This window comes from Alternaria triticimaculans, assembly GCF_023758025.1.
Source record: "Alternaria triticimaculans strain BMP 0046 chromosome Unknown scaffold_14, whole genome shotgun sequence".
Classification (NCBI taxonomy): Eukaryota; Fungi; Ascomycota; class Dothideomycetes; order Pleosporales; family Pleosporaceae; genus Alternaria; species Alternaria triticimaculans.
The window spans coordinates 439,240-452,616 of record NW_026055971.1 but is presented as its reverse complement, the minus strand read 5'-3'; the positions used below and the strand labels follow the sequence as shown (position 1 = coordinate 452,616).

Here is a 13,377-nt window from a genome sequence, read left to right as displayed (position 1 = left end):
ACGTCTCGGCCGGTGTTTAATGCCCTCTCCGGTGCTTATTTCGTATCAGCAGCTCAATTCCTGTTCTCAGCCGGCATGCTGGAAGAACTAGCTAGGTCCTCGCCCAACGTTGACACGGCAAAGGTTGTAGCAAACCGAATTCGTGACATCTTCGCCGGAGCTGATCTTGAGAACGTGATGAGTGTCTTTATGGTGGAAATCAGGACGTCTTTCTTTTCGTTGGCTGGACCGGCTTTTACTGTTTCCCTGGCTTCACTAATTCCTCTGAAGAGGTTGGAGCTCTGAACGTGGTATCCCAGTCATGTGTGTGTCTCTGTATGGACGAGCAGTGGCTACAGCCGAAGCACAACGAAGTTTTGGTGGAGGGGGAGGCGCCTTTCGCTAAGACTGGAGCCAGACCATGGTTCGGGTGGGCCAGTGTGGATAGAGTGAGAAAGCGGCTGATTATGCATGAGAACACAATGTGCGTTCGAATTCGACGGTTCGACGAGGCCACAACCTCGGGACTGGTTGAAGTCGTGAAGATGTTGCACGTCGCAGCTGCATCTTTGGGCTCCTGTCGCGGTGGACTGTGCTGGCCAATCAGAATGACTCTCTCGACGCGACTGCTTACGTCATGATCTTTGCGTTAGCGCGATGATAGAACGCGTTTCGAGCGCTCCAGCTCTCCTAATGCCTCAGTTGCTTTCCAAGATCCCATATTGCACGATGATGGGGTGCCACACCTTTGATGCTTGGGCTGAAGAGTCGAGGGCAAGTCACAAGCATAAAAATCTTGGCGCATGGCTCTTGCGCAACAGCCTGTTGCTACCTTCCGACGTCCACGAGAACAGTCCATCGTGACTAGAGCGACGCGTGCGCTACATCATGCTGTCTCCCAATTTTCTACACGACGCCAACAATGCTATTTACGAGGTGTGTTGCGGCTGTCATCGAAGTCTGACGTTGTTGCCGAATACCCGTCCGATCCGAACTCCCAAACGAACGGCGCCATCAGTGCGGGTCGGTGGGTATCTTCCTGTTTCAGCGCCAGTAACGGAAACGACACGATTGGACGTTCACTTCGAAGGAACCTGACAGCGGAACCCACATCCTGTCAACGCACGACAAGCCTTGGTTCAATTACGGGGTGGAACCTGCGAAATTGGGTGGCAGTCTCGATTTATTAGATGGACTTCCTCCCAGGCCGTTGTGCCATATTGCTGTGTCTGACTACGATATATCTTTCTTCCTTGTTGTTGTTCTTTTTGCTTTGCAGCTGCGCTGCGTCCTCTCATTACAATGCTTTCCAACTTCACCGACAACGCGCTAGCCGCTCGTCACATCCAAAACGATGCCGATGTCGAATATACCATCGACTATTGGGGTTATGCGGTGCGGAACTTCCCGTGCACCAATGATGCCGGGTCGTGCGAGTATCTTGATTCCGTTTACGGCAATCACCAAACATCGATGATCTTTACCTTCATTTTCTGGGCTGTCCTTGGTGCGATCCTACTTGCGATTCTCGTATCTCGACTTGTTCGACCACGAAGAAAAGATGGTGCCAGACAGAGCCTGTTGTATCGCCTTGTCAGGCTGACATCTTCAACTGTACGACGACATCTCATGCCTGAATGCTCCAAGGTATTCAGATATACTACGAGGTTGCAAGTCCTGATCCTGGCGCTGCTCTGCGTCTATCTGACAGTCTTTTCGTAAGTCAGGATACCCTTACGGCATAACATAGCTGACGTTCAAAGGTTCACCGGGATCACCTACAAGACGTGGATTACACCCATCAAAGGCACCAACCTACACAACACCCGCAGCGGTATTGGTGGCTTTGCCGATCGCGTTGGTGCTTTCGCCTTTGCTTTGACTCCCCTGACCATCGCTCTGTGTAGCCGCGACTCTATGCTCAGCATGGTCACAGGTATCCCTTATCAAAGTTTCAACTTCTTGCACCGCTGGACGGGCCGCATCATCCTTGTTCAATCTTTCGTACACGCGATCATGTGGACCATCGTTGAAGCAAAGCTTTACCAACCTCAACCAACAACGTACAGAGAATTCATCAGTCAGAAGTACATGATCTGGGGTTGTATCGCACAAGGCTTCATCACCTTCTTGTTCGTCTTCAGTCTCAGGCCGGTAATCCGCTGGACGGGTTATGAGTTCTTCCGCAAATCGCATCTCATTGTCGCTGGCCTCTATCTGGGAGCCTGCTGGGGCCACTGGGAGAAACTTTCGTGCTGGATGATTGCATCACTAGCCATCATGGGCTTCGATTTGGTCGCCCGCAGCGTCCGCACTTGGCTCATCCACACCGGATACAAGGACGGAAGTCTCGGTCTCGGTTTCCGCTCCATTCCAACAACCATGGAGACGTTCAAAGACCCAACCGGTACCATCATCCGCATGACATTCGCTCACGGCCACAAAGCCTGGGAGATCGGCCAGCATTACTACCTGACCTTCCCTGCTCTCAACATCTGGCAATCACACCCCTTCACTCCGGCTTCCAACCCTACAAGCTCTTCGTCAGTACAGAGTCACACATACATCATCCGCGCCTGCAAGGGCGAGACTGCCAAGCTCGCTGCTCTCGCTGAACAAGCCGCCATGTGCTATCCGCGTCGCGATGCCTCCACGCCAGTCATAATGATGGGACCATACGGCAGCGCCATCACGAACGACGAGGTCTCCAACGTTCTCGCTGTCTCTGGCGGTACTGGAATTACCTATACCCTTCCCGTCATCATGCACGCATTAAGCGAAGCCTCCCCTGCGCGCAACATCGAACTTGTCTGGACAGTGCGACACCTGGAGAACCTTGCTTGGATTGCGCCTGAACTGGCTTCTCTGAAGTCACAACTTGACGGTGCCGGTACAGATCGAGCCTACACCGAGGATAAGCTGGAGAAGGCACCAATAGTCTCGGTGGAGGCGAAGAAACGCTTCAGGGTTCGCATCTTCGTGACTCGGCCCGATGCGACGAGGCACCAGAAGCCATCTCATCAGCTTCACGACGACAAGAACAAGGACTTTGGTGACGGCGGCTCATTGTCGCGAACTTCTTCCATTGACTCCATGTTTCTCGACCGCAAAATTGAGGAGCTCAGCCGCCAATGCCCTAATTTCACCATCACATGGCTTAACAACACACGACCGGACATCCCCTCCTTGGTCGACACTTTCATGACCGAGACGGTCGAGAAGGGTAGGACGCAAGTCATCGGATCGGGCCCGCCTGAGCTAGGAACTCAGCTTAGGGCTGCTGTTGCGGCGAAGAACGTGCCTGGGAACGTTTGGGGAGGCGATGAGGCGAGTGATGTTGAGTGCGTCTGGGACGATCGCATGGGTTAAGACACTGGGTGAAACCTTCTTGATCACTTTCGCTGTAGATATCTGAATCGAAATGTGCATACAAAGAGACATCAGTCTCGCAATCCATTACACCAGGCCTCATTGCCGCGCATGTCTTCATCCATCAAGGCAGCTCTGCCCTCGATTTCTTCACTGGCACATCGTGTAACTCGCTCAACCCCGCCACGCGTCCGCCAGATGCACCATTATCAATGTTTAAGGCGGGAACTTTTTCTGCTTCTTCGTGTACAAATTGCGGTTCCGATGCAGCTTTGCTTCGCTTGCGCTTGCGTAGCACGCAAAACGTCCCAAGCAGAATGAGAGTTATTCCAACAACACCACATACAGATCCTATCGCAATCCTCGCGCCTATGGGTAGTCCGGTCCCGGTGCTTTGGGGTGGAGAGGAAGACGTTGTTGCGCTTGGGCTCGGCTCGCTGGTAGTAGGAACCAGAGTTGAGCTGGTAGCAGCGCTAGAGGTTGATGAGGACGTAACGAGGATGGTACTGCATTGCGACCATACTGTCAGCGAAAGTTGCTTCATGGAAGAACTATAACGGCAACGTGAAAGAATGTGACTGACCTGCTAATCGTCGAGCTCGATGAAGACGACAAGGCTCCCGCATCTTCGATCGCAAATCGTCCGTTGAAGGTGTAGGTGCAGTCGTTCACGCCTGCATCGCAAATTGCCATAAAGTAGTTGTCTTTCCCTGCAAGCACACCGGATGGTATCCAGGTGTAGCTCCCGTTGTTTGTCGTCTCACCTGGAGACATCAGCATTGATTCCATCGCGACACGCTCCCCGTGTCACCGAAGCCTGCAGGTTAGAGAAATCTTACTCGTTATCAACAGCGCGGTTGTATCAGCAAAACGAAGATCAATCGACACGGGACCTGGTGTGCCATTGGACCATGAAATCAGGTACGGTTCCTCAGCTTCGATGACTTCACCAGCTGCAGGGCTGCTCATAAAATTGTTCCCATCACTGTATGCGACGCTGAGAAAGTAGGAAACAGCAAACAGATGTTTAAAGAGTATCATGACTGATGCAATGATGTATCAATGGGGTAGAAAAAGGTTTGGTATGCGCGTCGCGCGCCATGCCCAGGTATGTGTACCTACCAGCTAAGTGTGCGAAGCCCCTAAAGGAACGACATTGCCACACCGGGCGAGCTTGAGTTGGTGCGGCTGAGGATCGTCTGTGGGGGTGACATTAAATTCGCTAGGCTGGACCAATACGCAACAAGGTTGTGTAGTGCAAAGGCGCAGTGGCTGTGATGATACTCCTAGGCGTTCTTTTTGCTGGCTCGAATTAGTATTGCGCACGGCTCAATACAGTGATCATTGGAGAGGAGCGATAGCCAATCTTATACAGATACGATCTTGAAGTCGGTCGGCTCATGTCGCTTATCTGGTACGACAAACTGGAAAGTGGCATTTCGTGGCTGGTTTCAGCCTTACGGGATGAGTTCAGCTCTCTTTGCGAGAGTAGCCGGAAGTCCTCGCAAGACGTTTCAGCTTCGTTTTCCCAACGCCATTCACGCGTAACATGATTCTCATGCCACAGTTGTTCTGTCCATATTCAAATATTCTCTTCGCACAGTCTACAGCCTCTTCATGTTCGGTAGAAATCAAGTGAGCGTGTGCATCAACAACGCCAGCATACTGCCGAACTTGACAAGGAAGAAGTGTTCACTCAAGGCAGTTCCACAGTCCAACGAACTACAGGCGGAAAGCTGAGATCGCTGGCGCGACATGTTTCCCCGCCGATAGCTCCGCTGCCAATGGTGAGGGTTGTTCAGCGCGATGGCTGTACAATGGCGACTCCACCCAGTATGTATAGCCATTATATTTGTGCTTATGTAGGTGTTCGCTGGGATAGGGAGCACTCCATTCAAAGGAAAACCCGAACACCCTGGAGCCTACATGAAGATGAAATCCTGCGAAGTTGGTGGCCTAACCGCGACGTAGGCTCCTGGGTGTTTAATTTTTCCCTTGTATGAGGTGGGAGGGCGCGATCGCCAACTTCGAGACGCTGAGACGTGGTGTAGGTATGCTTGAGGAGGGCCGTATTTCGAGGATACATGCGAAGGATGTCGAACTTAGTTGACGTTAGTGGTAGACAACAACGAGGTCAAGGGGAAGACGTACCAGAACAACGCGACAACGGATGATATGTTGATCGAAGCTGACAGAATTGCACACATCGCCATTTGTGACTACCTTGTACAATTCTCGAGCAAGCCTCTATTGTGAATGCAGCTTGGCAGCAGGTAGTAGCATTGTAAAGCCTAGAGGGTTAGTTGTAATATCGCGTCCAGCGAACTGGATGACGCAGACACTCCTAATGGTCTCTCCTTTCCAAAGTCCGTGTGCAAACACGGCGAAGCAGCTTTGGTTTCTCGAGTGGCAATTACTGTAATGGTCTTATTCGATGAGCGAGAAGACATGTCCGGGATCCAGTTTAACTGAAGCTCGAGTCGGCGATTTCGCACGCGCGGCCCTAGAGGGTGCTGACACGCTGTCGTGATATGCGTACGAACGGGTTGCGCTCGACATGTTCGGTGTTTGCGCAAAGTCAGTGATAGGACGATTGGTAGACAGGGAGTCAATAGAGCCTGGGCTGGAAGAGTCGATGGTTAACCATGATGCTCGCCCGAGGATCTGGTGTTCACATGCAGGGCATTGCCGCTAGCGCACCCGACGCGCCAACGCCCGCGGTCCCCGCCCAAAACACTGACACGTGATTGAGCGCGTTGGGTCTCAACGGTCAGTCAATTCTCTCGGCTTCCTGCTTTAGAAAGGAAACTGAACGAGCGGCTTTTCATGAGACCCTCTGATTCTATAATGAGTGACTACAGTAACTCAGTCTATCTGCAAACAACGAAATGAGCCCAACGAAGCCTCGCGATACCCCCCAGCACCGGCTGCCGCTGCGAAGCCCAGAACACGACCAAACGAATTAAATCTCAGGTAGCGCATGCTACCTCGAGGAAGCGAGAGTACCGAGCAAATTCAAGAGCTAGCTCTCGCCTCCACATCACCAAGCCGTCGCTCGCGAACAGTTCTTCACCGTCAAAGCACGTCCACGCCTCCAACGTCGCATCGGTGTCCTCTTCTATCGAATCATCGACATAGATTGAGATTGTGCCGGCGACAGTGCTCTGGTCTTCCGAACGCGTTCCTCCAGGTCCGCCACCATCATCGTGATCTCCAACGACTGAAGCTCATGACGCATGGCTATCCCTTCAAAGGTCCTCGCTGCGCCCAGCATAAAGTTGATATTCCCTCGCCACGCTCTTGTCTGAAGGTGAGAGAACGAACTTGTACACGTCATGTGCTTGATCGCGCGATGCAGTCCGTGCGTCCTGGGATGGTCGAAGGTCTACTATATAACAACACTCTTCCTCATACCTACGCCAACAATCAATCCACTCGGTGCCATCGACGCTCTCCACGGCAGAACGATCGCGCCGGCTACGACCTCACTTCATAGTGAGGTCAGTATCGATGTGCTTGCGGCGGAGTAGGAGCACTATGATACCAAGCTTCTCGCATAGCGCCGCGACGTGTAGCGGTGCTCGGCCGTGAGCGTCTCTACGATTGACATGCACCATGAGGTGAGTCTGACGGTCGTGCGTTGGAGCATCTTCAGGTAAGAGCATTGTTGAACTGAGGCTGCCGTTACGAGCGGCTCGATGCCAGATGTTCTTTTTTCTGGGCTTGAGCAAATGCTAATTCGAGTAGCCCTCTTTCCACGGTATCGACGCACACTCCATACGGCTTTGTCGCAACAATCGAGCTTCGACGGGTGGCATACAAGAAAACCTTGGTCAAGTCCAACAGCATTCATACCAGACCCCAGTGTCCTTCCGAGAGCCCCTCGAACAGGAGCGAAGTCCGGCTATCCCTCACGTCGTCCCAATCAGCCCGGCCATGTTCCAGTAATACGCGCAGCATCTCGGGATTGCTATCCTGCGCCGCCGGGTGCCGCAAGCCCATCTTCGAAGGACCAAAAGTTCGACTGACATCGACATCCTGTCGATGTGGCAAGAGCGCTACCGCCTCTGCGTACCCACCGCAAACAGGGTTGGCAGTGGCATCATCCGGAGGCCAGATGTATCCTGGACATCGACATCGAGCCCTCGGTCGTCGAAGGCTTTGCGCATCAGCGGTATGACACCCATGCTTCCTCTACGACGTGCAAGATGCAAGGTAAGTAAACTCATGTATCTCACTCGGTGTTCTCTGCTGACGATTACTGTAAGATGCTGGAGTATTGTATCCACAATATTGAGATGCTCCTTCGATGTCGCAATACCCAGAGCCGATGTGTGGGGGGTGGTGCCTGCCATTCCAGATGCTTGGCTGAAGTCAACAACAACCGTCGCGCCTTCTTGCTTAAGGTATGTCGGAGCAGCATCACGTCATATCCTTCGTTCTTTCTTCTCAGCTCGTCTCATTTCTCTCAATTTCTCCAACCCTTCTCAAGCGGCATCATGGCTTCTCAAACCTACTCTGCAATTGCTGACGAAGCTTTTGAAGTCCTATCCTGTGATCGATCCGCCACTGACCTCGCTCGGAACATGTTTTACAATTCTGCATCTATCTCTGAGGCCTTTGCCTATTTTGCGGTACTCTTTCTAGATTCTTTACTCGCGATTCTGCAAAGTTCTTAACTGCCTACTCCGGATTCTCTGCTGGCCTGTTCCCTTTCTCTCGACATTATTGCTTCTTCTACCTGGGTTGTTTATCTTTACTTTATGGGGAAGGATGGAGAACTGTTTATTAACGTCTACTGTGGTTTAGGGACCGCTGACACTGGCTTGATTACACGGCTTAAGAATTACGAGAGTTACTTTGCTGGTTGTTCTAATGGAGCTGCAATCCTACACTGCATCACAGACCTAGTGGATGAAGGTTACGTGCTTAAGGGAACGTCATGTCTGGCCGCGAGTACGATTTACAGTGATTCTCTGGACTCCAACTTCCAGAGAGCACTGATACTGCTGTTAGAGACTACCTTCACGACTAAACTCTGGTTCTTCAAACGAGCAACCTTTGGCTTATTGACTGAGCTCTCTCTGTGGCCGCAAAACACAATTCCCTACCGCGGTCTATGCTCCATCTTAGCGCTTCGCGAAGTGTGCTCTCCGAAAGTTTTTGATGCTCTTGAAGTTGACGATAAGAACACTTAAGAAGAGAAGGAGAAGAAGAGGAAAGAGAACTAGAAGCTATGGAGAAAGAACACAAACAAGATTATGCATTATTGCGAAAATTGTCCTAACGGATACACAACAATGGACAAAAGCCGCATGAAAGCGCACAAGAAGACATGTGGAATTCCCAAGCGAGCTCGTAGGACGAACAAGCAGATTGCACTCGACAAGGCTGCAGAAAATAAGAAGTCCGAGGCAAATCGAGTGGGTTTGGCGTCAGCAAGTCATGCGGCGTTGTCCGAGGACGAGTGGATCGGAGATTAGGAGGGCCAACAGGCAGTTCTGGGTGGCTTCTGCGGATATGTTGACGGATATTGTCTTTGCGAGTGGCTCTGAAGGCGAAGCCCTCAACGGTACACGATTGTCGCGCTGTGCCAAGTCGATGTCGTGCTTGTACATGTCTAGTGGGGTCGTAACACAGAGCAAAGACTTATGCGCGTTCGCTGCACTGAAAGGGCTATGTGTGCGTTTTGAGGTATTGGCTGGCTTTATGTGAGCAGTTAAAGGAAGCACACTAAAGCCGCAAGCTTATCTGTAGTGCTTCAAGGTTTCACACTGTTTCGAGCATGAATGTTTTCGATGATACAATACAATAATCATTCCCGAAATACTCCATGTTTGTTCATCTTTTGTAAGGGAATTACGTAACACCGTGGAGTCTACGTCGACTGCTCGAGCAAAAGGTTTTCGGGATTTTGGCGCAATGTAGGCTTCCCAGATACATCAAACCTCTATATTCAACGTGAAACTTTGAGACGCTCGGCCGTCTACATCAGTATTAAGATAATCAATTGGCAAACTCTGAACGCAGTGTAGACATGAAGGATGTCTAGACCATCTACATTTATGGCAAACATTGATACGCTCTGGAGCCATCCTTCCTGCTCCATACGACACGTTGGATATGCTGGCTGCCCAGGGGACAGGTTCATCCTGGCGTGGAGGGGCACCGAGTAAACCTATCATCGATGAGGCCCCCGACATGCAGGGGTACTTCCCCGCTGCACCTGATGAAGGACCCTTTTTAGGTCCATACGACCCTATCATTGAGAGCACCCTGGTTAGTCTGCCTGGAGAAGCCAGCACGTTCATAGACTGGCCTGTGTTCGATAATCATCTCATCGACCCTTATGTCGGTAATGGCTTCTACTCGCAGATGCTTCCGCAGCTCGACCCTTTCGAATTGCTGACGCAGCCTTCCTACCCTACACCCGGACTGGGCCAGGCCTACCAGCCCATCGCTCCCGCTCCCGCTCTGAATGCTGTTGTTCAGCCAAACATCATCACACCGCCGTCACGTGCGCATGCCGCTGTTCGTCGCCGCACGATCGAACCGCGCTTTCATTGCAACATTGATGGTTGCACCAAGGTGAGCTTTGACTGTATGAAGTGCATTTAAGACATATACTGACTTCTTGTCTCTAACTCGGCAGGCATACCGCCGTGTTGGTGACTGCCGCCGGCACATGCGGTCGCACCGAGCTCCCACTCTCAGGTGTGTTGTGGAAGGTTGCCACATGAAGTTTGACCGCATGGACAAACTTCGTGACCACGTCCGCCAAGGCCACAAGATGAACTTGTAAGGGTTGGGCCTCGGAGTTTGCTCTGATGCAGTATGTACGTGGGATGGGACATGGTATTGCTCAGTCTCTGTTGAAGTTTGGTGTGCTGGGTGGAATGTTGGATCTCTGTTTCCCACCAGATTGTACCTAGGTAACCTTTCCTTCAGTCAGTCAGCCGTTACCCACGTACAAGTATGTTTGGCCTTAGTTTCATCGATCAAAATACCACAGTCATTACCGAAAAGCTTGATCACAAAGATGCTTTTGCTTTTGCTGTGTTTGTGAAGGAAGGCTGATATCGCAGGCCGGGAGTGTCGCGAGGATCGGGCCGATCTATGTAGATCGACCCCTCCAAAAGCTGCCCCACCCCAATCAAAGAGAACACCAACACCAAACACCCTGGAGCCTACGTCGACGCCACGCTTTCTAATTCGCTTCTTTCATCTCAACGTAATCTCCAGACCTGAATGCTGCCTTGTATGAGACGGCACCCGCCGAAATCCTGCAAATTAGCGTCTTTATGAAGCCTCATGAAAGGAATGCTTGTCCAGGCGCGTTCAGGAGACAACTGCTTTATTATGAAACCAAAAGGCTTCCGTACTACACAATCTATCCCCAAGCCAAATCAAACCACCCTCTGTCAAAAGAGTCTTTCCAAGAAAAGAAATAGAAAGTAAAAGATCGCCCATCTTCAGCTGTGTGGACTGAAAGCCTGCCCCGCCCTGACGTTCCCGTGATGTGTTCCAGTGGATACCGAGCTCGCGCACCAGGCTCGCCTCGAAACAGGACAAAACCACCAAACAATTGCTAAGCATCGGGAAAGACAGGAAAGGCATGCTGAAGAGAACCCTTAGATGCTGCACAAGAAAGAGGAAATGTCGTCGTTCATGGTGGAGAAGGAGCTGTGGGAGCGGATGTTGGCAACATCACCAGTGGTAGCAATCTGGCCGTTTCCATTGCGGCAACCAGTGTCGCTATGAAGTAATCAGCATATGCAACCCATAACTGCTGTTCTGTGATCACTTACTTGTAGAAGATGCAGTTGTGGCCGTTTGCCTTGAGCGAGCTGACCTTGTCGTTCAGCCTTCCCGAAGCCTCTGCTTTCTGTTAGTTACCATGTTCAAGAGATGTGCATGCTGAAAATTGACTTGCCGCAGATGCCGTAGTGAAAGTTCACATTGTCGCAGTCGTTGAAGTCCTTGTTGGAGCAGAGCTGGACACTGGGGTTGAGCTGCCTCTGCTGGATGGAGGCGGCGAAGGCGGCCGAAGAGGCGAAGAGGGCGAGGATGATGGTCTTGGAGAACATGTTGTTGAGTTGAGAGGAGTCGATGGAAGACTTGAAGTGGGAAGATGTGATGATTGAGTGTTGGAAAGTGATGGTTGTAGATGATGAGAGATACCTGTTTTCTGCGGAACTCCTCCAGTTCTTATAGCTTTCACAGCACCTTCAACCCATCCCCCTTTCACATCTATCCCATCTTCCGGCACTGTCTTTGAAACCCAAAAATCATAGCCATGAGCAAATATCGGCGGTATCTCATTGCTGAGACTTGGATACGAGCGTCACTGATTCGAGCAAATGAAGCCAAGTAGGCTGAGATGTGTTGCAAAGGCCCTACACCTCACCGACAAGTAATCGCTTGATGCAGACCAAGTATAGCAGATCAACTCTTGGACATACCGTGATAGACGCAAGATGTGAAGTTCGAAGTAACATGCTTGGCAGCCGTTGGATTAGTATACATCGGAGCACTACCAAGACCGTGCTCGGGCCGGTCTAGACAGTTGAACAGAACTGGTCATTCGGACCGTTCTAGGTATTCGGCAAGACCCTGAATCGTAGGGCTGACATGGTGGAGACAGTCCTAATGCAGGTCATAAGTCTGGATTTGTGCCTTACCTTGGACTGAGTGGGAACAGCGAGTCAATCCTGATGACTGATACTCAGCGGTGAAGAGGGCTAAGCTATCTCTTCAGCTAGCGACCCAAGTCCTTGGAACTCACATAGTTACTGCATTTGGCAGTGACCGTACTTCAGGTAATTTCGTTTGAGTGCTGGGCATTCCGCTTCTGCATGAATAGAACCGGTATCAACCAGAATGCGAGAAACCCAAGTCCTTAGGGCTGATGGCTCCTTCGGTCCTTCGATAGTCAAGGTGCGCTTGGTATACTGCTATTGTCGCGTGACATTCTGCTTCCGCGCGAATAGAGCAGATGTCAGTGAGAAGGTGAACGGCATGTTGTGAATTGTTGCATCCGTATCCGACACTACATACTGCTTCTCAGTAATCAGGTATCGTGTCGTTGTGTTTTGGGTGGAACTACCAAAGCTATAAGTACCGACAACAATGCTCTTTTCGAACACCAGCTCAACACTTCACTATCCTCTCTTTACTCCAGACCCTTCAATCATCTCATTCTCAAACCACAGCCTTCATCAGCTACCCCACCTCACCATGACTGCCTCATTCCTCAAGCTATCTCTCCTTGCTACTGCCAGCGTTGCTGCAGCCGCCAGCGTCAATGCGACGGCCAACATCGACATCGACGTTTCTTTGGGAGCAATCCCCATCGAGGTCATTGCCGAGAAGGTCCATGTTCCGACCAAGGCCATGGTCGACCTCCTCAACACCGTCGACTATGTCACGATGACCGTGGAAGACTGGTGCCCCCTCCTTCAGCAACCCATTGAAGCCGTCCAGGCCTGGCCGGACCACGTCAAAGAATACGTCTTCACCGAACTCTCGCTCGAGGTCTCGGCCTTGGTCGCCCCGGAAGCCGCCCGTGCTGACGCTGTATCCGAAGTCAAGAGCAACAAGCTTGCCGCTCGCAACGACTCGGTCCGTCGCATGGAGCGTCAGGCGCTTGCCCTTCACGATGCGCGTATTAAGTCAGGCCGAAGCGGCTGCTTCCAGAACTGGGCATGTGGCTCTTGCGTCGTTGCTGCTGGGCTCGCAGGCGCTTCCGGTATCGCTGGATGCACTGGCGCTGCTTTGGCCGCTGTCGAAGGCACCGCTGGCTTTGCTCTCGCCGCAGTCTATGCTGCCTATGTTGAATGCACTGCCAAGGTTGGTGGTGCTACTACCGCCGCCATTGGTGTTTGCCACTCTGGCCTCTAATTCGATACTGTCGGATGATTCGCGGCGAATGTATTGAGGTATGACATCTGTTTCCCCTTCACCTTCCAGTTGGATCCTCGTCTAACGGCATCGCAGATTGTCTAGAGGCTTCATTACGCCAGATGTGTT

At 51.6% G+C, this 13,377-nt stretch overlaps 3 protein-coding genes across 3 annotated transcripts; 2 read left to right on the top strand and 1 right to left on the bottom strand.

Annotated features, from left to right (window-relative positions):
• Positions 1-1,608: 1,608 nt before the first annotated feature.
• Positions 1,609-3,348, top strand: J4E78_008321 (uncharacterized protein; the record flags this gene model as incomplete). The annotated part of the gene is made up of 2 exons (XM_049368923.1): positions 1,609-1,697; positions 1,743-3,348. The coding sequence occupies 2 exons, from the start codon at positions 1,609-1,611 to the stop codon at positions 3,346-3,348; spliced, it is 1,695 nt and encodes a 564-aa protein (XP_049219367.1).
• Positions 3,349-10,979: 7,631 nt separating this feature from the next.
• J4E78_008320 (uncharacterized protein) lies at positions 10,980-11,435 on the bottom strand (the record flags this gene model as incomplete). The annotated part of the gene is made up of 3 exons (XM_049368922.1): positions 10,980-11,103; positions 11,157-11,233; positions 11,307-11,435. The coding sequence occupies 3 exons, from the start codon at positions 11,433-11,435 to the stop codon at positions 10,980-10,982; spliced, it is 330 nt and encodes a 109-aa protein (XP_049219366.1).
• Positions 11,436-12,585: 1,150 nt separating this feature from the next.
• On the top strand, positions 12,586-13,248 carry J4E78_008319 (uncharacterized protein; the record flags this gene model as incomplete). Its single annotated transcript, XM_049368921.1, has 1 exon — positions 12,586-13,248. The coding sequence occupies one exon, from the start codon at positions 12,586-12,588 to the stop codon at positions 13,246-13,248; it is 663 nt and encodes a 220-aa protein (XP_049219365.1).
• Positions 13,249-13,377: the final 129 nt, after the last annotated feature.